The following is a 16,008-nucleotide window of genomic DNA, read 5'->3' on the forward strand; positions in this document are numbered from 1 at the left end:
GTTGTGCACAGGGCATGGTGGCGACTGAGTATGAGCGTTTTGTCCTGTTTGAGGGTGGTCTCAGGGATAGTTTGCGAGTTCTAATAGCTCCACAGAAGGAGCATGATTCTCTATTCTAGTTGAGAAGGCGAAGATCGCCGAGGAGGTTAAGCACGCTGAGTACCAAAACTGAGAGAAAGAAAAGGCTAAGAGGGATTTAGAGTCCTCAAATTCTGGGATGAGGCCTAAGAAAAAGGTCAGATCTGATGGGCCAGTGAGAGTTGGGCCTCTTGCTACACCTTCTAGAGTGGCGCTCTGTGGACACTGTTAAACTACATCCAGACGAGTGTTGGAGGACTACTAGGGAAAGCTTGAGGTGTGGGTCGATTGAGTACCATATTCAGAATTACCTATTGAAGACCGAGTAGATGCAAGCTATGGGTACTGGTACTGCGCAGCCACTGAGGGTAGTTTAGCAGCCACCTAAGGGCTGAGGTCAGGCCAAGGGTGGTATTGGTATGGGCCGAGGGCAGAGAGCACCGGACAAAGGTACTGGATCGACTGAGGAGAGACAGCCTGTACTGGTTTATGCATTACATCGCCGTGAGGACCGAGATGCTCCAAACGTCATTACAGGTACGTTTTTAATTTATAATGTACCTTAACTTGCATTGATAGACATAGGCTCTACACACTCCTACATTACTAGCACTGTGTCTGAAACTTTGGGAATTTTAGTTGAGAATACCGATAGTGAGGTGACTATGTTGAGCCCATTGGGACAATCTGTCCAGGTGATTAGGTTGTATAGAGTTATTCCGTTAAAGGTTCAAGGGACAGTATTTCTAGCTGATCTAATGGAGCTTCCATTTGGGGAGTTTGATTCGATACTGAGGATGGATTGGCTGGTAAAGCACCGAGTAAGTCTGGATTGTACGACGAAGAGAGTCGTCTTAAGAACCGAGAAGGATACTGAGGTAGTTGTGATTGGGGAGCGTTGAAATTATTTGACTAATGTGATTCCTGCGTTGCTAGAGGAAAAGTTTGTTTGGAAAGGATGCGAGGCATTCTTAGCCAACATTAGTGTTTCTGATTCTAGGGACTCTTCGGTTGAGGACATCGGAATCGTGAGTGACTCTCTAGATGTGTTTCCTGAGGAACTATCAGGTTTTCCTCCAAGCCAAGAGGTGGAGTTTGAGATTGAGTTGATCTCTGGTACAGCTCTAGTGTCTATCACGCCCTATCGAGTGGCACCGAAAGAGATGACGGAACTTAAGGCTTAGATTCAGAAGTTGTTAGATAGCGGGTTCATTCTCCCCAGTGTGTCTGCATGGGGAGCACCTATTCTATTTGTGAAAAAAAAAGATGGGACAATATGGATGTGTATCGATTATTGCAGCTGAACAAGCTAACAATTAAGAATAAGTACCTACTTCCAAGGATTGATGATTTATTCGACTAGTTTAAAGGGACTTCTATGTTCTCCAAGATTGACTTGCGTTATGGGTTTCATCATTTGAGGGTAAAGAAAGCTGACGTGCATAAACGGCATTTAGGACTCGTTATGGTCATTATGAGTTCTTAGTGATGCTCTTTGGGTTGACTAATGCACTAGTGGAATTTATGGACTTAATGAACCAAGTGTTCTAGCCCTATTTGGATCAGTTTGCGGTGGTGTTAATCGATGATATTTTGGTGGATTCTAAGTCTGAGGTTGAGCACGATGGGTATCTGAGAGTGGTATTGCAAATTCTGCAAGAGAAACAGCTATATGCGAAGTTTAGCAAGTGTGAGTTCAGGCTCCGAGAAGTAACATTCTTGGGACATGTGGTTTCGGCTAAGGGGATTCATGTTGATCCTCGTAAGATTGAAGCTATGTTGAGTTGGTCGAAGAATGTGTTTGAAATCCACAGCTTTCTAGGGCTGGCAGGATATTATCGATGATTCGTAAAGGGGTTATCCTTGATCGTAGCTCCGTTGACTAAGCTTCTACGTAAGGGAGTTCCTTTCGATTGGACTGATCCACAGCAGGAGAGTTTTGATAAGCTTAAGACAGTTCTAACTCAAGCTCTTATTCTGATACAGCCTGAGCCTGATAGGGACTTCATGGACTACAATGATGCGTCGCTTGTGGGTCGAGGTTGTGTTCTGATGCAAGACAGAAAGGTAGTTGCTTATACGTCTCGATAGCTCAAGACTTATGAGGTTAATTATCCGATGTATGATTTGGAGTTGGCAGAGGTAGTCTTCGCTCTAAAAATCTGGAGGCATTATCTGTACGGTAAAAAGTGTACTATCTACATTGATCACAAAAGCCTCAAGTATCTCCTCACTCAGAAGGAGTTGAACCTTAGGCAGCGTCGATGGGTTGAACTTTTTAAGGATTACGACTACACTATCGAGTATCATCTTGGTAAGGCCAATGTGGTGGCCGATGCATTAAGCTGTAGGGCTATGACTGATCTAATAGCGATGTTCGCTGGACTTAGTCTCTTCAATGATAGGAGTCTGTTGGCAGAACTTCAGGTTAGACCGACATGGATTGATCAGATCAGAGATAAACAGATAAGGGACAAGTCTCTCGAGTTGCATTTCCATCAGGCTAAAAGTGGTGTTACTACAGATTTTGGGATTAATAAGGATGGGGTATTGTGTTTCCACGGTCAGATTTGTGTATCAAATGATGGGGACTTGAAGCAGTCTATTCTGAGCGAAGCGCATAGTAGCCATTATGCTATACATCCCGGTGCGAACAAGATGTACCAAGATCTGCGAGAATTATACTGGTGGCTAGGGTTGAAGCGTGAAGTTACTGACTTCGTTGCTCGCTGCTTCACTTGTCAGCAGGTTAAAGCTGAACATCAGTTACCTTTGCGTTTGCTGCAGCCGATTAAGATACCGTTGTGAAAATGAGAGCGAGTAATGATGGATTTCGTTAGTGGGTTCCCTCTAACACCCACTAAAAAGGATTCTGTCTGGGTCATCGTGGATCGATTAACCAAATCTGCGAACTTCATTCTAGTCAGGACGGTCTTCTCTCTGCAAAAATTGGCTAAGCACTACATATTTGAAATAATAAAACTTCATGGGGTACCCGTGTCGATCATCTTTAATAGGGATCCATATTTCACGTCTTCATTCTAGAAGAAGCTTCATGAGGCTCTGGGTTTAAGGTTAGACTTCAATACTGCTTTCCATCCTCAGACAGACGGTCAAAAGAAGAGGGTGATTCAGATACTGGAGGACATGTTGATGAGCTGTGTCATATATTTTCGAGGCAATTGGGAGGAGTAATTGCCATCGGCGGAGTTGGCCTACAATAACAGCTTCCAGCCTAGCATCCAGATGGCACCCTACTAGGCACTGTATGGTCGTAAATGTTGTACTCCTTTATGTTGGACTGAGTTGGGCGAGCGACGTGTTCGGGGTCCGGAGTTGGTTTTGAAAACTGCAGATAAGGTTCGACTGATTAGGGATCCACTGAAAGCAGCTTATGACAGGCAGAAGTCTTATGCTGATCTAAAGAAACGTGAGATAAAGTATTCAGTAGAAGACTTCGTTTTTCTCAAGGCCTCGCCATGGAAGAAGATTCTGAGGTTCAGCCGCAAGGGCAAGCTGAGCCCTCGGCTTATTGGACCGTATCAGATTTTGTGACGAGTAAGACCAGTCGCGTATTAGTTGGAGCTACCTCCGGAGTTAGATTGCATTCATGATGTTTTCCACGTATCAATGTTGAGGTGTTATCGCTCTGATCCCACGCACGTTGTTCCAATTAAAGAGATCGAGGTTAGGCCAAATCTGAGCTTCGAGGAGGAGCTGGTTCAGATTCTAGATCGCGACGTTAAGGTTTTGAGAAGGAAATCTATTCCTTTAGTAAAGGTGTTATGGCAGAAGGCTACATCGGAGCCTGAAGATGCAATGCATCAGTAGTATCCTCATCTGTTCTGATCAGGTAAATTTTGAGGCCGAAATTTTCTTTTGGGGGGCTAGAGTTGTAATGCCCCAAATTTTATGTTTTTGATTTTGTGATTAATTGAAACAACTGTGTATATGCTTCAATGGTTAAGTGTTTTGGGTGTGTGTGAGAGGTCCCAAGTTCAAGCCTTAGTTTTGGAAAATTTTAGCTTTTTTTTCCTGAATTTAGCCTTAACTTTTAGTCAACAGGCTTGTATTAAACTATCTGTAATTTTTTATTAGAATGGGCCTGCTGGTCTATAGTTAAGATGTGTGTTGGTGTGTGGAAGGTTTGGAGTTCGAATCCCTGTGCGAGCGAGAGAGTTTATTTTTGTTCGATGGCCTGTTAGAATTTCAATTGGACCGAAATTCTAAGTAGTGGAGATAATCAACGGATTTGGGGGAAAAGTTATCAGTTTTCATTTTTGTTTCTCTAAAACCTTTTACGTTCCGTTCTTCCATCTTTCTCTACCGAAATTCTCCTAAAATTCTCCATTTTTCTTTTTATCCTTTTCCCTTTCTTGAGTATTGATTTTCTCTTGCGTCGAGGAGGGCGTTGGTGCAATTTCGGTAAGTGGTTTTGGTGTCTGGAAGTTAAGGTTTTTAAGATGATAATTGGATTTTTTTTGTTAAATGTTTTGACAGTCGAAAATCTGGTGTGAGAGGATGTTCTAGTGCCGAATCATAGTGGGAAGTGGTCGTAGTTCGCAAGGTAAAGGTTTTATGCTCAGAAAGTGTCTAATTCGCTTTAGGGTTTTGGTTCAATTCAATCATTTAAGGGATTAAATGAGTAAAACATGTTTGAATATAGGTTTGAGTTTGCTCGGGAGTGATTACACATCAAAGTTGAACCAGGTGTGTACCTGGAAACACAAAAAACGAGAATCGGTGAAAGTAAAAAAAAAAACTGTCGATGCCACACGGGCATGTGATCGCTCGTGTGGTAAGACATGTGGCAGCACACGGGTGTGTGATCGACGAACTAAGCAATGTGCGCATGACACGGGTGAATGACATGACCGTGTGAAGACAGGCAAGGCTGTGTGGGAGACACGGGCTCAACCCATTGGGCGGTGTGAGCCACACGGACGTGTGGGCCCACACAGGTGTGTGAAATTTTGGGTCACCCCGTGTGATCCATACGGCCAAGGCCAATTTGGGCTGTGTGGGCCCACACGAGCAGGCCATATGGGCGTGTAAGCCTAATTTTCTGAAATACTCTGAATGGTTGCTCGGGTAGCCCAAGTCGACTGGACCTACTGTTAGGTCAATGAAAGTTACTTGACCCCTGATTTTGTAATTTGATTATGTTATATACGTGCCTTAGCATGCATACCGATTTATATGTATGATCTGTTAATTGCATATTTGCATGTCATGTATTATATGATGCATTGCATCGGGGTTGGGTTAATATATATAGAGGAAGTGTTCTGAAAGGCTCCTAAGTCTGATATCTGGCAGCAAAGCTACAATTATCTGATTATGTGTCGCACTCGGTACAGTATAGTGTGTAGGGATGGGTGGGTCGATTTTATCCCCACATGGTTTATAGGGTTAGACGGAGTTGGTGTGTAGAGGTTGGTCGATAGGACTCTGTTTAACTATTACGTTCTGCATACTGTATCTGGGATGGGCCAAGCCCCTAATACATATGTCTGATTCTGTATCTGAATGGGCCAAGGCCTACACTGATTTCTGTAAGGGGCTTCAGCCCAGACTGATTCTGATTATGATCTGATGAATGGTTGTACGCATTTTTTTGTGCGGATTACACAATGAGTTGCGAAAACTCACCTTTTTCTGTTTAATCTATGTAGGTAATCCCTAGACTTGACGGGCCGGTGAGGCGGAGGGCTCGCGGGTGGCCACACGTAAATATTTAGACTATTTTTCCAATTACATCTAGTTTTTAATTATTTATTTGGAGTTTTTTTATGTAATTCTGGACTTGGACTACTTGGTTTTCATTTGGGACTTATTACGGTTTTGTGATTATTTAAACTACAACTCATCAAAACACGGTTTTCCTAAAAACTAAGGTTTTCGTAAATAAAAATAATTTTACTTAAAATTAATTATTTGGGTGTCAAAAGCTTCCGCGTAAAAAAAATGGTTTGAATCAAATCAATTAGAACTCGAATTTTCGAACCTAGTAAAAGCTAATAAATGGAACGATTTGAAGGTCAATACATTTTTCTAAAACACTCTCAAGTGACTTTGTCAGATTCGGTCATAACGTCCACGTTGGGTTTGGGGTGTTACAGTTGGCATTTCATAGGATTTGTGAGTACTCACCTATATGTTGTGTTTTTAGGGCATTGAGGCTCGGGACAGTTTTGGAGAGGTAAGGGAATGTGAACTAAGCTCCATTCACCGGGATATGTTTGTGTGTGTGTGAGTGTTAGCTAAATGCTACGCTTTTGGGATATGTTCGACTCTACAAGTCTTTACTGTGTTGGAGATCTATATATCCGATGGTGGTAATGGTGTCCACTTTTATTTTTCATAGCCTCAAGTGCCAATTTATCATTAAGTGACATATTATGACTTGTGATGTTTGTAAAAAAAATGACTATTAAATTAGATCAGTTGTTAAATATTGCATTTATGTTATGGAATGTCATTATAGTAAACTAAGTATGTGAATGTATCTTAGTCATTTTCGTTTGACATATTATTTCATGTCTACTTAGTAGTTATTCTTATCATTCACTGAGCTTGTTTAAGCTCACCCACCATTTTCCAAACTTTGCAAATTGTTAGAGTTTTCTGTGTGAGCGGTGCGAAAATCCAATGAAGTGATCCAAGCTAGGCTACTATTTGAGTAGGTATTATCATTATCATTATTTTGAATTATGGGAATAAGGAAATGTGGTAATTTTGTTGGTTGATTATTGCCATGACGTTTAGGATGTTTGCATGATTTTATTTCCTTTAGGATTTATGGACATTGTGAATAGCCTATTTGTTTGCTTGATTGAAAACAATGATGATGCTTTGAACTACATTTTAAGGTCGATCTAATGATTGTTTATTGAAGTTTCTTGACATGTTAAAGTGGTATGTGCTTAATTGTGTTAAATTCCCAAGTTTGGTATTATTTTTGCTGCGAAGTACAGAGGTATTGATAATCAGGCATAAGTATAGATACTTCTGATCTAATTCAAATGTGCAGAAAAACAGTAGCTCATTTTGGTATTAATACCTGTTCTTGAGTATCGATACTCGAGGTAAAAATATAGATAATTTTGATATTGTATCGATAATTACTGAGTTTAAAATTTTTTTCGAGAAATAGAATGCTAATTTGGTACTGATTTTCTAAGCGGTGTCGATACATCTTTGAGAAATATAGATACCATCAAATAAGTATCGATAGCAACATGATATTTTAGAAACTTTTGCTAAATGGTCTTTAAGCATGCTTATAACTCATTATATGATCGTTTAATGTATGTTAGGTGAATTTTAACCTCGCCTAAGGTATTCTTGACTTGGAATCTCTATATATGTTCAAATTTAAGGATGTTAACATGCTAGTGAGACGTTATGTAATGTGTGATGTTGTGACGATGGTATAGCGTCTTATTACTCGAGCCCGGCGACTGAGCCAGGTATAAGGTGTTACATATTTTGTAAGGGAGAAGATGAACATGTAAATAACCTTTTTTTAGCTTATATACTTGTAATTAAAATATAAGTAATCATAATTGTTATTTAAACTTAAATTAACAAACTTAATGATAATTAATGAAGTTGGTGGATATAAGATGTCATCCACCACCATTTGGCATATTTAGAAGTGTCCAATTGCTCAATTGGTCATTTGGTTAATTAAAAATCCATAGAGATTAATTTTTACCACTTTTACAATTTAATTCTTATACCACAATTAATTATCTAGTTTTCAACACCACTGAAAATCGAACTGTTAGAACCTCGTTCTTATCAACTATTTTTTATTTACACCTATTAAAAGTGATTTTTAAAATTTAAACTTAAGTTTGGAATTGAATTAAATAAAGGAAAGGAAAGTAAGATAAAATTAACACATGTTCTTCTGTTTGGATAATTTTTTCTGTTTAAGTAGAGGGAAGCAAAGGGAGTTGAATATCTCAAGTTAGTTTACTTTTATATATTGAATTTTATTATTAGTTATCAAAGTAGGTATTCCCAAAAGTTCTTTTTCAAAATATTCTTTTTAGGGGTATTCCAAAATTTCTCTTAGAAATCTTGTACTTTGCTATTAGGTATTTGAATTAACTTGATCATAGGAACTTTACTGCTACAGGAGTTTACTGCAGGCCATTTTATAACACATTAAACTTAATAGCCATAGGTGTCAAATCTATGGTTTCTTAAGCTAGTTGATCCCATTTTCCTCTCCTATAAATTTTCTAGTTTTCTAAAAAAAGGGGCATTTTGAAACAAGTCTCTCAAAATCCTCTCCAACATCTACAAATCGTGAACCATTCCAATTACATTAAAGTTTCTACAGCTCACTTAGTCAATTAAGTTTTTTTTCTATAATCCATGAATTATTGTATTAGTTTTTTTAGCCTATATTATTTTTAGCAAACATTGATAGTCAATTTGAAAATGTTTTTATTGCCAGTATTATATTACTGTTGTTGTTACAATTCTTTAAAATGTTCTATATATGATATAAGGAAGTTGTGTTATTATTTATTGTTTCCATTGTAGTAAGTGCTAATTTTGTGGAATTCTTATTATTAAGTGTTGGAAAAATTCAGTTTAGAAATTGATTTTGTAGCACAATGGAAAATTTAGAAAAAATCTAAAATTGAGCAGTTGTGTTATTTATCACAATAAACCATTTACCACATTCATACATGTGTTTTGAAATAGGTAGTCTAAATAGTTTTCTAGATTTCTACCAACATGATCTTCTCTGTTATTCCTGAACCTCATCTTGCTTAAAGTGTGGGCTCTAAATCATGAATTGATGAACACAATGAAAACTTTATTGATGTTCCGATAAGGAGGATCAATAACTCTCTATCGGCTAGAAACCAGAAGCAAACTCTCTCAAAGTTAAAAATTTATTTGAAAAATAAATCTCACTGAAATTTGACAGAGTGCCAACACTTCGTATTGTCTATTTGACCTAGCCCATGGTTTCTATTTATTTAGAAATTCACAAAATCCTTAGTCAAGTGAAAAGAAAAATAGTAATATTTTAATTGAAAACATGTAGCCTTACCAGGACTAAGGGAGGTGGGGACACATCTTTGTTGGGAACTAGGTTTGTCGCCCATTCCATGTGTTATGAGCCTTTTTAGGCTTTTCATTTATTAGGTTAAACTATGTGTTATCTGGACTTTAAACAAACCTATATAATTTATTATTTATTTAATTAGAATAAATTTAATTAATTTTCCCTAATTAAATTATTTTTTCAACACAATTCTAATTACGATAAAGTCGTCGTCATGATGACTTTATTGTACTATAATCTGAGTAAATAAATTTAATTGTCTTGTTCAATAAAACTTCGATGACTAATTAATTTAATTTTCACTTCGAACTTCAATTATTTAACTACAATCAATTTAATAATAATTTGAAGAAATCAATTTAATATCAAAGTCATCTTCCTGCTCATAGCTAAAAAGCATTTTCACTGTGAATAGTGATACATGCGATCTGTTTTTCAAGTTCGTCATTTTCATATATTCATCTCATCAATTCAAATGCAAACTATACAAAGTTATACTGATCTAGCAGGGGAGCCAATTGGACATATATAATTAGGTCTCAGATAATTTGTAATTAAGTTTTGACTATTCGTCTATTAATTACAAGATTATTTAATCATGGAGTTATTCCACTAAAGTATCTTGACTAAACTCTCCCCGTTATATATCATTTAGGAATACAACTTATCAAGTTTTAGCCCAATGACCTTCTCATATGTGTGTTAAGGGTATCTTTAATCTATTTAGTTAAATTCGTTTACCCAATATGATTCTATTTTATCTTATGGTAACCATTACATCTTCATTCATGAAAAAGCCAATTATTAACACATAGTAATTAAACCATCCATCCCAAACAAATAACCCATGGCCATGTTACTTTTCCATCTATCATGTAACGCCAATGAGAGGATACAATTTACCTTTTATCGGACTATGAATACCACTATCGTAAGTGAAGTTATGTCATGTAGAAGTCGTAAACCCAATGTATCAAATTTAGACTCTATTACCAATTAAACTCAGGCTTTCAATACATCAAAGCATACCAGCCATGCACACATAAACTATCATTTACTAATGATTTAAGTAAGTCACACTATGAATATCATAAGTGAATAAATCTATAAATGGTTCTAGGATTTATTTTACTTGGGTCAGATGTATTGTCAGTTTAGACAATCACATCTATGTCTCCATCTTTTGGGGGTCATCCACTCCAATATCTAAGACAAGTTATTTCTATAATTTGCTTGATAGATGGCATCATAGTCTTTAAATCGATCTGCTCAATTACAATTTATTAGACTATGGACCATTTAGATTACCTATTAATATAAGTTATCTTCTTGTATTATGATCTGACCACATAATACAGCTTCATATTAGTTAAACAATAGGTAACAGTGAGTCAACATTTGCTTATACATTTTGCTTTGTGTACAAAAACCATTGGTGACAAATACAAATGATATTAATGTGAATGATGAAATTTTATTAAACCAATCTGTTTGAAAAATTACAAGTACATATGATGAAAAACTACACTAAGGGCACTAGATCTCAACATTAAGATATGTTGAAATCGTTAAAATTGTTATGTCATTATTGTTGCTACATTTGTTGAAGATATTTTGCATATGATATATGGACATTGTGTTGCTGTTTTTTGTTGCAATTGTAGTAAGTGTTAATTTTGTTGGATTCTTTGTTATTAAAAATTATCAAAACCATTAGAATTGTTATGTTATAATTGTGTCAAAATCATGGCGACTGTATCGTATTAGAACTTATGTGCAAACTTATTTAATTATCCGAATAGAATATTACAAAGATGACTATGAAATTTAATTTTCACTTTGGACTAAATAATTTAATTTGTTCATCCAATTAAATAACAATCTAAAGAAAATTAAATCAATCTTAAGGCATTTCTTGTCTTCCCGAGAAAATACATTTACTACGGATAGTAATTCATGCAAACTATTTTTCATTCGACACTTTTGTCCATTCAATCAAAGTTCTTATTACACAATTTGTTTAGTGTTATATTAAGCTATCAGAGAGATCGAGTAGACATATATAACTTAGGCCAAAACAATTTGTAATTAAGTCTTGACTCTTCGTCTATTAATTATGATGTTATTTAGTCATGGAATCAATCCACTAAAAGTACCATGACGGAACTTCTCATTATATACCATTACTAAAGTTATTTAATTAAGCTTTGTCTAATGACATTGTCGTGCGTGTGTTATCCTTTAAGTTAAATCTATTCACCTAATCCAACCCTTTTTTATCTCACTATCAATTTGTATTTCCACAACGAAAATGATCATTACTCATACTAGTAATGACAAATAATTTGTCCCAAACAAATTACCCACAGTCATAATCCATATAATGCCAATGAAGGGATTTTATTTACTTCTTTTATTTAGCAATGAATCTACTATTATAAGTGAAGTTATATCTTGCACAAGTCATGTACCCAACATACCAACTTTCGGCTCACTACTTTAAGAGTAAAAGTTTTCAATATATCAAAGCACACAAGTTATACATACATGATCATTCACTTACTCAATATTTAGGTAAGTTACACCATGAATGTCACAAGTGAATAAATTCATAAATAGATAAAATATAAATTCAACTTGGGTCATGCCCGGTGTATTGTTAGTCTAAATAATCACATATATTCCTCCATTTCTAATAGTCAATTCAGCTTTGATAGCTAAAACAAGTTATCTCTCCAATTGGACTTATATACGACATAATAGTCCTAACATGAATCATTTCTCAATCTAGTTTCATGGACTACATGCAAATTAGATTACCAGCTAATATAAGTTGCCTTTTTGAATTATAATTTAACCATTTAATGCAACTTGATATTAGTTAAATCTTAGGTCACCAATAAGCCAATATTTGTTTATTCATTTTTCTTTACATGTAATGTAACACCCCGAACCCGAAACCGTCATCGGGGTCGAACACGAGGTGTTGACTGGCTTTACCCTCTTACAAAATTTATTTTCCAGACACTGCCCAATCTGTGTACTAGTCGTTTTAAAATTCATATCTTGAGTTTCGTAACTCGAAAATCAGTTTCGTAATTTTTCCCAGAAACTAGACTCATGTGCCCATCTATGTATTTTTTTCTAGAATTTTTGGTTGGGCCAATTAGTACAGTTTATTAGTCAAAGTTCCCCAAGTTGCAGGGGTCGACTACACTGACCTTTGCCCATTACGACTGGGATATCTCCCTGCACGGGGCTTCAATACTGTTGCCGTTTGTTTCTATGGAAACTAGACTCAGAGAGGAATCTGCACATATATGGTACGACCCCTAATTATCTCTGGTTAATTTATAATGAATTTCCAAAGTTGGAGCAGGGAATCCAGAAACCGTTCTGGCCCTGTCCCACTAAAATCTGATTATCTCTTAATATACTGCCCATATGATCTTTTCGTTACTTCCTCATGAAAACAGACTCATCGAGCTTCGATTACATAATTTATTCATCAATTAATTCCACTCCTACTATTTTTAGTGATTTTTCAATCTCATGACACTGCTGCTGCCAGCATCTGTTACAAAAGTAACTAGGTCCATTTCATGCCTACCCTCGATCCAACTCAATCGAACATTCGTGCCATTTTCGCATGGCTTAAAGTTTACATGCCATAATTCAAACACAACGTACTAGCTTATACATGCCAAAATGATCTTCTAAGCACACTAAGAAGAAAGTACCAAAACTAGCTATCTGGTGTGATGACTTCGTTGACGGCCCGACCCCGCAAAGATTGATGAGTCCAAGCAACCTATAATGGGTGACAAGGAAACACCGGGTGAGTTTATAACTCAGTAAGTCATAAGCAATGCTCTACTATACATCAATAACATTATCACAAGAGGAATAAAATGGAATGAGACAATTTACTCCATCCATACCGAACCATACCATAGTTCCACCAACCTACCGATTCAATTTCATATCAATTCATGCCTTCACAATTCATATACTCATCAATAGGACATTGAAGCATTTTCATAAATCAATTTATTTTCGTTACAATCAAACCACAAAACGGCCTTTCACCCATCCTACGATAAATTTTTATGTACGTGACTTCAAGTATAGTTGTCACATAGGTTCAACTTACCGAGCTCAACACCAAGTATACGCATAGCACATATTAGCCATGTCCTCAAGACACTTACCCGATCCGCTGTCCGCGATCAGCTTAATAGTGTCGCACACATAGTGTCCATAATGATTCACGAATGTATATTGAGCCCGCACACTCAGTGCTATATAATCAACTCGCACATTTAGTGCCACGTAATCAAATCGCACACTTAGTGCTACATAGTCAAACCCGCACACTTAGTGCCGCATGGTCAATTCGCACACTTAGTGCATCATATTCATTTCGCACACTTAGTGCAACAAAGTAGAATCGCACACTTAGTGCTGTACAATTTAATCCCGCGCACTTAGCACCAATCTCATGGTCATAAATGGTTATCCCGCACATTTAGTGCCGAGATCAACAACTCATTACATCTCACCTCATTTATTTCATTCAACAATTTCATCATCACATACGTACATGCATATATATATGTACATTTATTCTTTCCATTCAGCATCAATACACAACATTATGACCATTGAAATAATACCAACTACATGCTTAATGACTTACCTCGTGTTGGGTAAGACGGTTCCAACTCGGCTACTCGATAACCTTTTCTTTGCCTTTGCTCGATTCACCTCCTTTAGCTCCTTGAGCTATATCAATAATTTAACTAGTTTAACCACCTTGCTAAATATTTACAATCCAATCTCACATGTATATGTATGTTAGTATATTCGGCTAATAATCTCATGCAACTACCAAAGCCGAATCAACTAAATATACTTATGTATACACACATATATCATCATCGAAATCACCTAAGCTTAGACATCGATTTTTAATTTCAAGTAAGTTGCCGAATGCAACCTTACTAAATTCTCATGGATTCAATATACCATTACCATGAAATCAACAACCAAATTCATAGACAATTTAGGAAAATCACATTACAATTCTCATATTCAAGCAAAGACCATGGCCGAATGCACATATGACCTCATAACAAAAATATTGAACCTTTGGTTGCCCAATTAGCTTAACATCCATCAAATTTTTAAATCAAGAAGCTCACCTCATCTATAATCAACTCTCAATGCCCTAAGGCATCAAAAACAACATCAAAGAAATACAACCATCCATGGCCGAATGTCCTAGCCGAATTGTTTTAACCATGAGTAACATAACAAGCATAGATCGTGTTTATGGATATACCGTGGCCGATTCAAGCTAATCACCTCCAAAATCATCAACCATTTTCGTTGCATATAACATATATAAACATGAATAAGTTTCATATAATCCCTTAACACATTAATTTCTTTCATCAACAACCTTTTCCTTGAACACTTTCTCATGACCGATTGCTCATGTTATCAACAAGATTCAAAGTTTAAACATGGGCTATTTAAAACATGCATGCATCTCAAAGACAACATCAAACATACCTTAGTCTAACCACCACCATAGCCGATTTTTCTCAAGCCTTTTTCCCCTTCCTTTCTTTCCTCTATTCGGCCAAGGATGTTCAAGAATGAACTTTTTTTTTTTTTTTTTTTGTTTTCTTTCTTCAATTCACGGCAACAAGGGGGGGTGAGACCATGTACTTTTTTTTTTTTTTTCTCCATCACCCTTCTTTCATTATTTAATCACCATGCTTATTATTTTATTATTCTTAACATGCATCACTAGCATAACATGTTGGAGACATGTTTCCACCTATAGCATGGCCGGCCACTACATATTAGGGAGGGGGAATTTGACATGCAAGTCCCCTTTTTCTTCCACATGCACTAATAGGTCCTCATGCATTGACCTATCACATTTTAAAATTTTCTCATATAAGTCCTATTGACTAAATTCACATGCAATCGACTAAATCGAAGCTTGAAATTTTTACACATTCATGATTACATATTCTAGACAATAAACATCACATTCAAACCTTTCGGTGACTCGGTTTAGCGGTCCCGAAACCACTTCCCGGCTAGGGTCAATTTTGGGCTGTCACAACTCTCCCTCACTTAAGAAATTTTCGTCCTCGAAAATCTTACCAGTAAATAGGTTTGGATATCGTTCCTTCATCGAGCTCTCGGGTTCCCAGGTTGCTTCCTCGATCCCGTGTTTGAGCCACAACACCTTAACCAACGGAACCCTTTTGTTTCGCAACTCTTTCACCTCACGAGCTAGGATACGTATCGGTTCTTCTTCATAACTCATATCGGCTTGAATTTCAACCTCTGATGGGCTAATTATATGCGACGGATCAGATCGATAGCGTCGAAGCATCGAAACATGAAAGACATCGTGAATCTTTTCAAGCTCAGGGGGCAAAATCAATCTATACGCAACTGGCCCCACTCGTTCGGAGATTTCGTACGGCCCAATGAATCTCGGGCTCAACTTGCCCTTACGGCCAAACCTAAGTACCTTTTTCCAAGGCGAAACTTTAAGGAACACTTTATCTCCCACCTGATATTCAATGTCCTTCCGTTTCAGATCCGCATACGATTTCTGACGATCTGTGGCTGCCTTCAAACTTTCACGGATTACTTTTACTTTCTGTTCAGCATCTTTAATCAAATCAACTCCGAAAATTTTACTTTCACCAAGCTCGGTCCAAAACAATGGTGTACGGCATTTACGACCGTACAAAGCCTCGTAAGGTGCCATCTTAATACTTGATTGAAAACTATTGTTGTAA

At 36.9% G+C, this 16,008-nt stretch overlaps 1 protein-coding gene across 1 annotated transcript; it reads left to right on the forward strand.

Annotated features, from left to right (window-relative positions):
- Positions 1 to 2,433: 2,433 nt before the first annotated feature.
- LOC107917354 (uncharacterized) lies at positions 2,434 to 3,909 on the forward strand. The gene is made up of 4 exons (XM_016846712.1): positions 2,434 to 2,854; positions 3,184 to 3,287; positions 3,385 to 3,617; positions 3,717 to 3,909. The coding sequence occupies exons 1-4, from the start codon at positions 2,434 to 2,436 to the stop codon at positions 3,907 to 3,909; spliced, it is 951 nt and encodes a 316-aa protein (XP_016702201.1).
- Positions 3,910 to 16,008: the final 12,099 nt, after the last annotated feature.

This window comes from Gossypium hirsutum, chromosome A01 (genome assembly GCF_007990345.1).
Source record: "Gossypium hirsutum isolate 1008001.06 chromosome A01, Gossypium_hirsutum_v2.1, whole genome shotgun sequence".
Classification (NCBI taxonomy): Eukaryota; Viridiplantae; Streptophyta; class Magnoliopsida; order Malvales; family Malvaceae; genus Gossypium; species Gossypium hirsutum.

Excerpts from the sequence above, each read along its gene's own strand:
- LOC107917354 (XM_016846712.1), top strand. The coding sequence starts at position 2,434 with ATGACTGATCTAATAGCGATGTTCGCTGGACTTAGTCTCTTCAATGAT. Across the intron at positions 2,855-3,183 it reads TGAACATCAGTTACCTTTGC|ACAGACGGTCAAAAGAAGAG; the intron begins GTTTGCTGCAGC and ends TTCCATCCTCAG. Across the intron at positions 3,618-3,716 it reads AGCCCTCGGCTTATTGGACC|GTGTTATCGCTCTGATCCCA; the intron begins GTATCAGATTTT and ends ATCAATGTTGAG.